Genomic DNA, 14636 nt, shown 5'->3' with positions numbered 1-14636 from the left:
ATTTCCTTCCGAAACTCGTAAAAGCATAACATGCCGTAAATGCATCTTATCGACTCTCATTTTGAAAGTCATCTTTCTCAAAGCAGTTTGTATCCACACAACTTATTTTGTTTGAAATGAAAGCTGCACACTATGTCACCTTTCCAACGAAATGTCTTACATAGATGCTGGTATTAATGATTACACTTCACGCCGCTTCTAGCACCGTCTATTGCACCTCCGCACGAACTTGTGCACTCACCCAATAGTTTAGCAAGGCTGTCTCAAAATTTGCCGAATCGCTAACAAACGAGCTAATGTGTGCATCATATGACTTCCTTTTGCTCCAATTGAATGTCATTTTCTTATTATTGGAAGTTTTAATATGATTCAATAGTTTACTCTCTAAATATCACCAACAGTGGCCAAATTGAAACCAGATTTTAAAAAAAAAATTTAAAAAATCGTCAAATTTGTAGCCAAGTTGGCGACAAAACTTGGTGACCAAAAGGCTGACGATATATCGTCAAGTGTCAGCCAAATTATAACACCACGTGAGTTTACATCGAAATTAACAATGATTTCCCTCCCAAAAGGGGCAAAAGACCCCCTTGGAAGCATACGAATGCAACCAAAAAAGAAAGTGCACAACTAGACCCCACTAGGAGTCTATGTACCAAATTTCAACTTTCTAGGACATTCCGTTCTTGAGTTATGCGACATACATACACACATACGCACGTACATACAGACGTCACGAGAAAACTCGTTGTAATTAACTCGGGGATCGTCAAAATGGATATTTCGGGTGTCTGTACGTTCCTAGGCACTACCACGTGTGGTCAGGTTGAAAAAAAAAAAACTCAACATTCATTTGGGGGTGAGCAAAATGGAAATTAAGGACAATTTTTGGGTGAAATTTTTTTCGCGAATACAATACTTCCTTTTTGTAAAAGGAAGTAAAAATGGGCCGAGAAAGGAAACTTTCTGGGATGTCAAAGTGACCTCACATCGTGGCGCTTTTTTTTTTATTTATTTTGTTGAGATATTACGTAACTTCGCTTAAATGCAATACTCACCGGGAAACATGGTAAATTTTTTTTAAAAAAAGGGTTTTAATTCCTGCAAAAATACATTGTTTTTTAGTATTTGAAACAGTATATATGTTAATAATTTACTTATTTTACACCATACTCCACGTGGATTAGTTCGGGAAACTCAAGTAAAAGTCAGAGAAAATTCAGGGAAAAGACATCGTACATCACATACGTAGTGGTCATCTTGTAATAAACGCGGTTTCTTCAACGAAAATCTTTATTAATTACTTTATCAGAGCATTTTTTCGGAAAACTAAAACGGCACATATATTTTCATATGTCAACGTCAAGTAGCATGTTATCATTTTTACAATCTATTACATTTCAGAATCTGATGGCCATACAGGTTCGAGTGAAGATGATTATTCACGAATCTACGGTCGCCTGCGGACGTCTCCTGCCCACTATGGATACTACCAGCGCAAAGAACTTTACGCCAGTAAATGGCAGTAATGGATGCCAGATATGAGACCTGTAAAAAATGAACTTTGAGCTTGTGAAAAAAAAATCAGATTTATTTTTTATATCTTCGTGCTATGAAACAAAGTGCTGGGTAGCTGAATCTACGAATCTAGTGCGCAGCATTTTTGAGCGGTGAAAGAGTTTATGCCACTTTGATGAAAGAAAACTTAATCTTGGGTATTCTCCCAATATGTGATCTACCGCTCATTTAATCTAGTTACTCAAGGCAGCGTTACTATTGGCGCCACTGAAATCAATAGGGAAGTTTTCGATTTTTCAATTCTATTTTTATATGATAGAGTAACATGTATGAACATCATAGGTGAAAAAATTTTTGCGATACGATAAGTAGTTTTTTTTAAATTAATTTTTAAAGTTCAAGCCCTTGTGACGTCAAATGGCATAGGAAGTGACGTCATGCGCTCTTCCGATAGGAGAGAAACGCTAGCGAACCGGTTCCCATGTCATGAGAGAAACCGAAGAACGTGCATTCGACTTCGAAGACGAAACGTAAAAGGCTTATCTCCTCGCATTTAACTCCTCGCGTTTCTGGAACATTAAACCTCTCATCCTCTCGTAAATATTCCAATATCATCATTGATATTACTTGAGGAAGATTATTTAGATTGTGCTTTAACGAATCCGACCTCCATAGTGTTTCAAAAGGATTATTGAATTTCTAAAAAATAAAAATATCAGCGCGCTCAAAATGTTCCTAGCGAAAACAAGGGATCTTCGGCGGAAGGCTGCCCATTCGCGCCCTGTGACGTAGGCTCGTGACGTTTCAGAAGCTCGCACTTTTGCGCGTGGATTTTTAAAAATTCATTAAAAATCAACCACGGTGTTTTCAAACTCGGCGATGGTGAATTTTTTTGTTTTGAGGGTCAATTAACAATATCCAATAGCCAAAATATGACGCCATCTATTGAGTAGCTAGATTACTTGAGCAATTGATTGCGTATTTGGAGAATAACAATGTTGCTTGTCAAACTCTTTATGTTCAGAAAAATAAAACCTTCTAAACATGTGAAAAGTTGGATGAAACTAACTTTTATAGATATCTTCTTCTTTTTTTTTTTCGTTATTGGTGAGAACGAATGTGTGAGTGTAAAATATTTTATATTTATGTTTACAAAATGTGTGCGAAAAGTTCTGAAAAAGCAAGAAGGCTATCGTTTTATCCTCACTGCCATTTACACTTTTTAAATCAAAAGTCAGTTCTGAACAAATGTTGTTGGTTGTACTCCAGTACCATTCGTTAGAAATAAACTATTACGAAGTGATGTCATGATAGCTTACTTGTTTTTTCATTTTTATACAGAACTTGGTTCGATTTAGGCTGTCCGAATTATGAAGCCAAGCAATATGTTTTTGATACTTGAAATTTTTTACTGAAATATTAAGAGGAAGTAGGCTATATGCTTGTGCTAAATATCCATTCGAATGAAACACAGTAGCATAAAAAAAATGTAAATAGATAAAAAGATAATATTCTACTCTATTTTTCATGCACATTCTTATCGGTCAATAGGTTGTACTCAAAAATTACTCGAAAAGGAGCAAAACTAGAAAAATAACTTGGTTTTCAAGAATTCGTGGTCTAAGTTGAATCAAATATGTGTCCGTAAGAATTTCTAGAACTTTCAGACACATTTTTACATATTAGATTGAGGAACATATTTTCTTTTATATACTCCATTGATAATTCATAAGTATATAAAATCAATGAGCGACTGATGATTATGCTACTGCATCCCCCCCCCCCGCTTTTTAAACTAGAAGAACAAAGTAAAAAACATGAATAGTAATTTCTGATGCTTTATTAACCATAATTTATTTTTGTGTGAATTGCAGAATTCTTTTTTCAATGATGTGATGCAAATAATGTATAGAATATGATGTAAAAAGTGTATTTTACTGCCTTTTTTATGTAAATAGCAAGCAGTGATTTCAGGAAATGATTAGCTATCATCTGAAAAACAATATTAACACAAAAAATTGGAGAGCGAACCTTGTCCTAATATAAGAAAAAACGCCACACTTTTTGTCTTCTAGACAAAACTTTAATGTGTCGTATCTCCATTTTCATACTTTTGACCTTTATAAACTTGAGCTTCTAGTGTCTTTTTTAACACAAATGTTCATGAAACTTGATAATTTGATGTAATTAAAAAATTAGCTACAAAGCATGATTCGTTTAAAAACAAAATCTTAAAAAAAAAAAAAGTCAATTATGCGAATTTGGTTACCGTGACCTTTGAACCTTCCTAGGGTAAAACTAGGGTCAGTGTTGTTTTATTAGTTATATCTAATAAATTACATAAATAAAATATAAAGATATTACAGAAAATATACTGTTTCTTAAAACAGTTTTATGCAAACTTAATAGAAGCACTGAATATGATTATAATTCGTGTAAATTTAATTTCGAAAAACTGATTATGTTTTCTATTGGCATAAAAGTCGATACAAGAAGATTACATTCAGAAGAAATCAAGCAAAAAATAGATAAATAAATAAAGAAATGAAATCAAATGGAGAAAGCTGTCAAAATATGTATTGATATAATTAATTAAAATTTACTTTAAAGAATGGAGTTAAACATTAAAATCAGCGAGAACTTTACCTTCAGAACATTGCAAATGAAGAAGATTGCAATTCTGAAGTATGTGATGGAAATACGACCACAGGGCCACGAAGTAATAGAATTACTCTGTACCCAAACCTTCAGTCAGAAGTTGAAAAGAAATGGCAGCGACGGGATCATGTAAATAATATCGGGTGGAATTTGTGCTATCATCTGAAAAACAATATTCCCACAAAAAAAATTGGAGAGAGAACCTTTTCCATTGTCCTAATATAAGAAAAGACGCCACACTTTTTGTCTTCTAGACAAAACTTTAATGTGTCGTATCTCCATTTTCATACTTTTGACCTTTATAAACTTGAGCTTCTAGTGTCTTTTTTAACACAAATGTTCATGAAACTTGATAATTTGATGTAATTAAAAAATTAGCTACAAAGCATGATTCGTTTAAAAACAAAATCTTAAAAAAAAAAAGTCAATTATGCGAATTTGGTTACCGTGACCTTTGAACCTTCCTAGGGTAAAACTAGGGTCAGTGTTGTTTTATTAGTTATATCTAATGAATTATATAAATAAAATATAAAGATATTACAGAAAATATAATGTTTCTTAAAACAGTTTTATGCAAACTTAATAGAAGCACTAAATATGATTATCATTCGTGTAAATTTAATTTCGAAAAACTGATTATGTTTTCTATTGGCATAAAATTCGGTACAAGAAGATTACATTCAGAAGAAATCAAGCAAAAAAGAGATAAATAAATAAAAAAATGAAATCAAATGGAGAAAGCTGTCAAAATATGTATTGATATAATTAATTAAAATTTACTTTAAAGAATGGAGTTAAAGATTAAAATCAGTGAGAACTTTACCTTCAGAACAAGCACTAACTTGCAAACTAAGAAGATTGCAATTCTGAAGTATGTGATGGAAATACGACCATAGGGCCACGAAGTAATAGAATTACTCTGTACCCAAACCTCCAGTCAGAAATTGAAAAGAAATGGCAGCGACGGGATCATGTAAATAATATCGGGTGGAATTTCGTGCCATTTCTCTGGGACCTTTATTTTCACTAAAATCAATCGAATTCTGTCAATTGTTTTCGCTAACTAGCAACTTTTTGTTTTGTCTTGCTTGAATTCTTAAGAAAAAGAAAACTGTTAAAGGTGATTTTACATTTGTGTTATGTACTTTTATGCAAAATAAAATATATCTTCAACAATTTTTGTTTTCTTCATTTGTCAGTGTCAAATATGTAAATACAGCAACCCCCCGTTACATCAGTCTTTGGGATTATGCAGTCGAGTCTTGACTTCCGTGAGGGATGCGATCCAAGACCTCTCGCGTATAAAGTCAAAATTTCGGATTATGCAGTCGAGTCATGACTTCCGCGAGGGATGCGATCCAAGACCTCTCGCGTATAAAGTCAAAATTTCGGATTATGCAGTCGAGTCATGACTTCCGCGAGGGATGCGATCCAAGACCTCTCGCGTATAAAGTCAAAATTTCGGATTATGCAGTCGAGTCATGACTTCCGCGAGGGATGCGATCCAAGACCTCTCGCATATAAAGTCAAAATTTCGGATTATGCAGTCGAGTCATGACTTCCGCGAGGGATGCGATCCAAGACCTCTCGCATATAAAGTCAAAATTTCGAATTGTGAAAAAAGGTATGAAAACGAACTGTTTATAGACACATCTTATTATTTCAGGCATTTGCGAACACCTCTCAAAACTTTTTGAAACCATTTTTTAACTATACATGGTGAGTTCGATCGAATCTGCCATATGAAAGGGGGTGATAGAAGAGCCCAAGCGGAATATAGAATCACCCATTATCGTGTCCAATCCTTAACCGTAACCGAGTTATGGTAGATACAAGGAAAATGAGTTTAAAAAAAATTCTGAGAAAACGACCGGTTTCTGAGATTCCTGTAGGACCTACAAGGAAAATAAGTACATATATGGAACGAGCAGATTAAATCCTACAAATAACACCTTTTCCATCAAAATAGTCACATTTTACAGCGAGCTACAAGCTATGAAACGTTGGACACACTCAGAATTGAAATGGCGCCAAAGTTTTCAATCGACATTTTCAAAAACAACCGTTTGAGCTACAATCGGTCAAATCTATCAAAAACTGACCCATTTTACTAGCTTTCAGATGATACAACAATAAATCATATTGGGCTTTAAGTTCAGAAGAAATTTAGGCTTTTGTTTGAAACAGTGTAAAAATCTGCATTCGTTGAAAAAGGAAAACCAGCGAAGAGTCGCACACATTTTTCTGTTTTAACCTTTCAGTTTCACGTAAGCATGTTGATTTCCTTGTTTAAGAAAATGATATTCTTGTATCGAAATAATAATTTTTACATTTTATTAAATGAAAAAACATAAGAGATAACAATAAGCAGAAATAAAAAAGCATTACTTTACTTTTCCCGTGCTTTCAACAAATGACAAATCATTAATAAAAAAGTTACTAACATCAATGAGTACGTTTGATCAATCTTTAAAATTTACAATAGATGCTGAAATTGGTCGCCGCCACACCTGATGCATGCTTTCGCCTTTTTGTGAACTGAAACAACCGCTGCTCCTAGTGAAATTTCATTTTTTAGTTTTACTATTGCTCTATCAAACCGGTTGCGCAATTCCTGCAAACTGGGTACTTCTGTTTTGTATACTTCTCATTAGAATCCCCAAAAGAAGTCCACTGGTGTCAGGTCAGGCGATAATGGTGGCTAAGGAATGGCACCCGTAAGACCAATACATTGGAGAGACTATTCAGTTAGAAAATTCCGAACGGCATTTGAAAATGAGCATAGTTACCACCGTGTTGAAAAATGATTTCCGCTCTTTCCGAATCAGGAATAACATCCAGTAAGCCAGGCAAATGATTTTCATGAACTCTAAATATGTGCTTCCTGCATTAAAACATATGCAGACCCATCAAATGATCGCTGATTACGACCAGCCAAACATTTAAACTAAATCGAGTTTGGAACTTGGGGTTAAAAATGGATTTTGTTCAGCAGAGTGATGCCAGCTATGCAAAATTATTATGCCCCCTCGAGTGACTAATAAATCATGTGTTTGCAGTATCACCGTTCTGCCGATGTTGAAGAGTATGTACTGGACCGAGTAGTGGAAAACCCAAGTGTGAGTTTACGCACGATTGCTGGAGAAGGTGGATTTTCACAACCTAAAGTGATGAAAATATTGAACCAATACAATATCGCCCTTATCATTTTGCACTAGTACAACAATTGCGCAACTCACATTTTGAAAACACGGGTAAGATTTTGCAGATGACTACTAGCCCGAGACACTGAAGAACACCATTCTCTAAGTAAGACGTTGTGGACGGATGAGTCGTTGTTCACTAGAGGGGGCATCATAAATTTCAATAACTGGCGTCCATATGCTGAACATAATCTTTTTTTAACCCGAAACTCATCGTTCCAAACTCGATTCAGCATAAATGTTTGGCTTGGCGTAATAGATCATTTGATTGGTCCTTATGTGTTTCGAGGTAACCTAACAGGAAACACATATTTAGAGTTCATTGAACATCATTTGCCTGACTTACTTGATACTATTCCTGTTCCAGAGACAGAGGAAATCACTTTTCAAAACGATGGAGCACATTCCTTAAATGCCGTTCGGCAGTTTCTAACTGAACAGTATCCCCAATGGATTGGTCGTACGGGCCCCATTTCTTGACCACCTAGTTCCCCTGACCTGACGCCAGTGGATTTCTTTGTTTGGGGATTCTTAAAACAAGAAATTTACAAAACAGAAGTAGCCAGTTTGCAGGAATTGAGCGACCGGCTTGATGAAGCAGTAGCGAAACTAAGAAATGATATTTTTCTAAGAGCAACGATTGTTTCCATTCGCAAAGAGCGTGTATCAGGTGTGGGGGAGACCGATTTTAGCAGCTTTTGAAGATTGATTAAATGTGCTCATTGATGTTAGGGTAACTTTTCTAACATTTTTTTTTCCATTGTGAAAAACACGGGAGAGTAATTTCTACTTATTGTTGTCTCTTGTGTTTTTTTTTCACTTAATAAAATGCTAAAATTATTATTTTCATATAAAACTATCATTTTGTTAAACAAAGAAAGCAGCAAGCTTTTGTGAAACAAAAAATTTATAACACAAAAGTGCGACTCTTTGCTGGTTTTCCTTTTTCAACGAATGCAGATTTTCAGTTTCAAACAAAAGCCTGAATTTCTGCTGAACTTGAAGCCCCAAATGATTTGTTGTTGTATCATCTGAAAGTTAGTAAAATGGGCCAGTTTTTTTGGTAGATTTGACCGCTTGTAGCTCATACGGCTGTTTTTGAAAATGTCGCTTGAAACCTTTGGCGCCATTTCAATTCTGAGTGTGTCCAACGTTTCAAAGCTTGTAGCTCGCTGTAAAATGCTACTATCTTGATGGGAAAGGTGTCATTTCGTAGGATTTAATCTGTTCTTTCCAAATATGTATTTATTTTCCTTGTAGGTCGTACAGGAATCTCAGAAATCGGTCGTTTTCTCGGAATTTCGTTTTTTTTAAAGTCATTTTCTTTATATTTACCATAACTCGGTTATGGTTAAGGATTGGACATAATAATGGGTGGCTCCATACTCCGCTTGGACTCTTCTATCACCCCCTTTCGTTTGGCAGATTCGATCGAACTCAACCTGTATATTCCTATTTCTTACACAAAGAAGCGAATTTGCAAAAACAAATACAAGAGACAATACGTAAGACAGCATAAGTAATAACAAATGAATTTATTGTAAATAAAAAAGCATCAAATATCACTACATAATTGGATCTTTTAAGATGAAGAGGATATGCACAGATGTGAAACTGAAAATATACATAATATTTACACTCGTAGATGAACGCACAGCGAGAAACTTTGCACGAATGCCATCAGCGAATTGTGTCACGGAGAAGCTTCAAAAGACAAGTTCAGTTTTACAGAGTTTCTGTCAACAATTTATAGATTCTTTTACATAAAATGGGTTGAAACATTAAGTAGAATCAATATGCATTAAGTTTATAATGATAAAATTTGATCTTTAAGGTAATAAATTAAACATTGAAAAGCACAACTATAAATGAAGATCAGAAAGACATGGTTGTTCTTAAACTGAACCATACACACAAAATGAAAATTAAAGTAATGTTTTTTAAATTTAAAAAAAGAATATATTTTTGTCTTATTTGCATTTTTCTAAGAAGTCAATTACTTAGTATATATATATTTATATATACACACAGTTGAATTCTCGGGCATACTAGGAAGATTGGAATAATATCGTTATTTAGTTATTCGAAGTAAAATTTATGATTGTTAAAAATTACAAAAATAAACTAAGCATCATAAAATACATTTCCTTCTGGAAATAGTACATAGAGATAATCCATGAAAGTTCAATTTGATGTTCACAAACCTTGACAAATAATCTTTTTATTAATGCCTATTTAAATGTTTAACAATGGTAATTTGAATATGATTAAACTTTAAGACATTTTTCAAAAAATAAATAAATAAAATAAAAATTATTATTTGAAAAAAACCCATATTTTAAATTTTAGTTTGATTACTACCTGTAGTGCATCTCAAACTATACACGGTCTAAATGAAACACTAAGATTCTTGAAAGGTTATGAGGGGGAAAAAACAAACCATACTTCAAAATTGCTCTTAGTTCAGAGCTAACTATGACACAATCAACCTAACTATAATCTTTTATTCATAAGCAATGGATCGAAAAGAACAAAATCATTGGAGAACTACTTAAAGGAAACAAATACAAAACAACTAAAATTCATTCCTTGTACGGTACTCCTTATTTTTGGGCTGTTAACTTATGACTACTATGTCAACTATTTTCATTCTTTATCAGAGGAATTTAAAGAGGAAAAAATATGTGCCTTTATGCAGGGGTGCCCAGCTAGGACGGGGGACGGGGGGGGGGTCATGGTGCAGACTGCAACATTGAATTTTATTGAAGAAGAGAAGCGGGGGTATTTTAGGGGTATTTTCGCTTGGGAGGGGGGCTCTTGCTCTTGGGGGGATCTTTGCAATACTTAGGAGAGGGTGCACCCTTAATCTGAGGGGGGGGGGGCATCGCTGCTATATAAGCAAAATAAGATAGATGAAGGATCAAAAAAGAAAAAAAAAGCTCATCCAGAACTAAACAAACCTTCTTTCCCGGGGAAAGCATAAATAAGGACTGGTTATTACGAGTGTCGAACTATTAGTGTCCAAAAAGAGGAGTACAGGTAGGGATTTATTTCTAGAGGAAACAAAGCCAAATAATATGAGAACTTTAAAAGTTTAAGTTTGAAAATATTAAAACCTTTTTTCACAGTGAGTAGATTTAAATTTGTTTTGGGAAGGGTCAGGGCTTCTGTGGCACTCCCCTCAAACGAAATACACTTTTGATTTCAATTATATTGTTTCACAAATTATTTCTCACTAGATTAAAAAAACTATTAGCAAAATCTAACAGCATTTATTTTTTCACGAAAAGAAAACTATTAATCATTGTGAAAACAACATCAAACTCATTTTCTGAATTTGTTGGGTAATTTGTAAGTCTCAAGCACAATATTTCCGTATACATAACATGAATATAAAAAGAGTAAAAAATAAAAACAAGTAAATAAAACTAAACAATAAGTAAAATCTTGAATTGTAACTAAAATGTCACTCATACAACAAATTAAAATCAATTATATAAAATTAAAGAAATAAGAAACAACAGAACAAAATACTTAAACAGTCTTCTTACTACAGATATAAAGTTAACTATATATCAGAGTAAACTAAACAATAATTTTTTCAACATAAATGCTTGATTAAACAAGGCAAAATCATTGCAGAACTTCCTTGCCAATATCCAATGCCAACAAAAGTGTTAACCAGTGTATTAACTAGTCAATAAACAAAGAAGTAGAATTCATTTTATTTAATAGGTGATTTTCTTTTTAAACTGGCTTATTTAATATAAAGTATTATAATTATTATTAAAATTAAGACTAAAGTACACCTTTTACATTGTAATACATTTCATTTTTATTAAATTATTTATTTAGGAGGAAAGTTAAAATGATTTTATTATTTAGAGCTCCACAGCTGAGCAGGAGATCTTAAGGTTAGCAATCGACTGGTCGATCTCGAGCCCGTTTTTAGTCAATCACGGCAATATTTTGAATTTTTCTTCCAGTCAGAGTGCCATGGAAAACATAATTCTCTGGATCAAAATCAAGTTAAATCAGAGCATTGGAGTTGATCATTTATTTCTCCAACTCTGCAGCCCTGGGTTTAAAATAAATCCATAGTTATTTGAAAAACTTCCAAACCTTTAATGCTTACTGGAATTTTTATTGTCATCATTTTATCAATTTTAAAGCAAGCAATAATAGTTGTTTGAAAATATTTCGATGTAAGTTAATAGTGTTCACACATAACATTATTTTATCAATTTAAAACAACTTTTCAATAACTATCAAAGTATGTTTTAACCTACAATTTGTAATCAGCACAGTCTCGACTGTGTGTGTGCAACATAGCCGTTTAAATCAATATACAGGGTGTTTCAAAATGAATAGCGGGGTTTTAACATGTTATAATATTTATTACACCAAACTTACACCCACAAATGATAAATCAAATAAAAGAGAAACTCAAACAGTTTTGTTTGTTGGCATCAGTGCGCATGCGCGTGGAATGTTTCTGTACTTCTTATCTGGATACGTTACAGCTATGGCTCTTCCCTCAACTGACACAAGATGAACCAGAAAACTTCATCTTTCAGCAAGATGGTGCGCCGCCTCACTGGCATAATGAGGTACGCGATTGGCTTAACCTAACTGTACCCGACCGCTGGATTGGCCGTAAGGGAGCTAATGACAGGGCTTGTTTCCCATGCCCTCCACAGTCACCCCATCTAACGCCGTGTGATTTCTATCTTTGGGGGTTTATTAAGGACCGTGAGTATGTACCTCCACTGCCAGCCGACCTTCCCGAATTAAGGAACAGGATTAAAATGGCTGTTGCAGCAATGACTAATGAGACACTCATCAAAGTTTGGGAAGAACTCGCATATCGTCTTGACATGTGACGAGTGATGAATGGTGCTCACATTGAACACTTGTAGGCTATTATGTGAAACTGTTTGAGTTTCTCTTTCATTTGGTATATCACTTGTGGCTGTAAGTTTGGTGTAATAAATAATATAACGTGTTAAAACCCCGCTGTTCATTTTGAAACACCCTGTAGTGTATACATCACCTCCGACTCACAGCTTTCCAGTAGATTTTAGTGTTCACCAAACTTAAAAAGTCGATCTTCAGTCAATTTACGTGTCCCAAGGTTGATTTAAGGTTAACTAGTCTCAAATATTAGACCATCAGCCACATACAGTCCGCCTAGCTTCATGGGCGACTCCTTCAGTATGAAACAACTCTTAACAGCATAACAAATATTCATAGTCCTAAAGGGTACTAAACACAACACCTCTACAAAAGGAATTTTAAAAATCTAAGTTTTAACAACTACCAATTCATTACTACAATGAGTTTAAGGTCTGAAGACTTGAATATCATTATTTACAAATATTTCATAACTTATTGTGAGATCAATACTGTTGATTAACAATTATTTACACTCTCATACAACAAAACTTCTGAGTCAGCAAGAACGAGAGAAACTTGAACGAGAAAACAATAACGGTAATAATTAGCAGAGATCCTTCGACATAACACAGGGTTGATTGTGAGTTCATCAAAAAATACCTGAAAGTTTCAAAGCGAGAACCGGGGGGGGGGGGGTAATCTTTGGCCCCTATTACTTAAGTGCACCTATGCCATAGTATTAAATAGTTCAATAGTCAGAGTCGAAATAGTGTGTGTACATTTGATTAAAATTTTAATGGGTTACAAAGTTACTTTTGAGCTGGTGTTATACAAAATTATCTTGACATTTGTCCATCTTAAGGGATAGGTGTCCATCTTAAGGCTCTTGCAGGTATATTTGATGAGTATTATATAATTTTTAAAAAATTTGCGGAGGTAGGGAGATAAAAGCATAACAAAAAAAAACATAATTTCGGTATTTTCGGACATAAAAACACCGGAAATACGTCCGAAAGTACCGGAAATTCGGTAAAATACCGGAACACAATCACTCCTGATAACAGGAAATGCTGGTTATAAACTAACTTATAGTAGCCTACTTGTGAATTACAGCAGTATTCTCTCAAATGGCTAGCTGTCAGTTCACATTGAGAGAAATGACACAAAGCATTGCTTTTGTAGAAAAATAGGTAGAATAAGGTGTGTCATGGAGAAAGATTTGGGAGACAAATAAATAAATAAATAAATAAATGACATAAAAATACAGATCTGAAACAGATGAATGAAAAATGTGGATTTGTTTCAAAAAACTATTCACCATCTGACTGTGTATCCCATAATTTTCCTGAGCAAAGTAAAAGCAACCAAATTTAGATCCTGTGATTGCTGCAGGCATGTTTTCCCCTATGTTTATTATTGGACTGAATGTGATCTAGTAGTTAGAACTGCTGTCTTATCACCCATACAACACTGGCTTGATATCCAGCATAGGCAACAAATCTTAAAGGCATCACACTAAAAAGTAGAGTCAGGGAGATAAGCATTCATCATCAGTAAAGAATTCTCTAAAAGTTGCATAATGAAGCACTGCGCAGTTAGACAGTTCAACAGTTCCTTAGTGCCCAGTGTATCATATTTTTTTGCATCTGGTGTTTCGGGTCAAATGGTAATTATCTTTTTTGAATATTCTTGAGAGGCTAGTAGGCTTACTTAGGCACAGGTCAATTGGAATAGCTCTGCTACATATTTAAAAAAAAACATATTTCTTGAAGGATCCATTGTTAAAATTTAAGTTCATACAGGAGTTAACACATTTAAGCATAATTGATTTTCATGAGAAATCTTCCCAGATTTTTTTTCTTTGACAAATAATGTACTCCAAATTTTAATACACTGTTTTCCCTTAAAAATTGCTATTTACTGCCTAAACGTCAGAAGTTAACAAAATCCACTTCTCCTCACATTTTTTTTTTATCGTGATTTCCCTACAGATTTACATAGATCTCAAAAAGGGCCAGAAGGACTTTTGCACAGTCAGAGAGTTAAAATGTTATCCAAGTTCATGTTTTCAAAACACGGTTTATCTAGAAGTTTAGCTTCTTTTTCTCTTCACGTTATTCAAAACTTCTTGCAGAGCTAAAATGCTTTTAAAGAGAATATAATTGATGGGCATTCAACAAAAATTATGTTCGAAATTAAAAATTGCTCAAGAATGCGGACGGTTAAAATTGCAGTTAAATTTATGAGCTCGTACATGCTAATGCATGCACCAAATGATGGGTATGCATTCACAAACTAAAAGGAAAAAATATGCATCATGGAGTGTTGCTAAGGCATCAAAATTCAGCTTATCAAGAGCAA

The 14636-nt window shown here is 34.1% G+C and overlaps 1 protein-coding gene across 1 annotated transcript in view; it reads left to right on the top strand.

Annotated features, from left to right (window-relative positions):
• The window catches only part of LOC129216889 (uncharacterized), a 214810-nt gene extending 213281 nt beyond the window's left edge, over nt 1–1529 (top strand). The window contains 1 exon segment of the mRNA XM_054851106.1: nt 1405–1529. Within this exon segment, the coding sequence (XP_054707081.1) occupies nt 1405–1529 (125 nt within the window).
• The last annotated feature ends 13107 nt before the right edge of the window (nt 1530–14636 follow it).

Source organism: Uloborus diversus, chromosome 2, assembly GCF_026930045.1.
Source record: "Uloborus diversus isolate 005 chromosome 2, Udiv.v.3.1, whole genome shotgun sequence".
In the NCBI taxonomy this organism is placed as follows: Eukaryota; Metazoa; Arthropoda; class Arachnida; order Araneae; family Uloboridae; genus Uloborus; species Uloborus diversus.
Note: the sequence above shows the minus strand (reverse complement) of the source record. Positions and strands in the feature narration are given on the sequence as shown.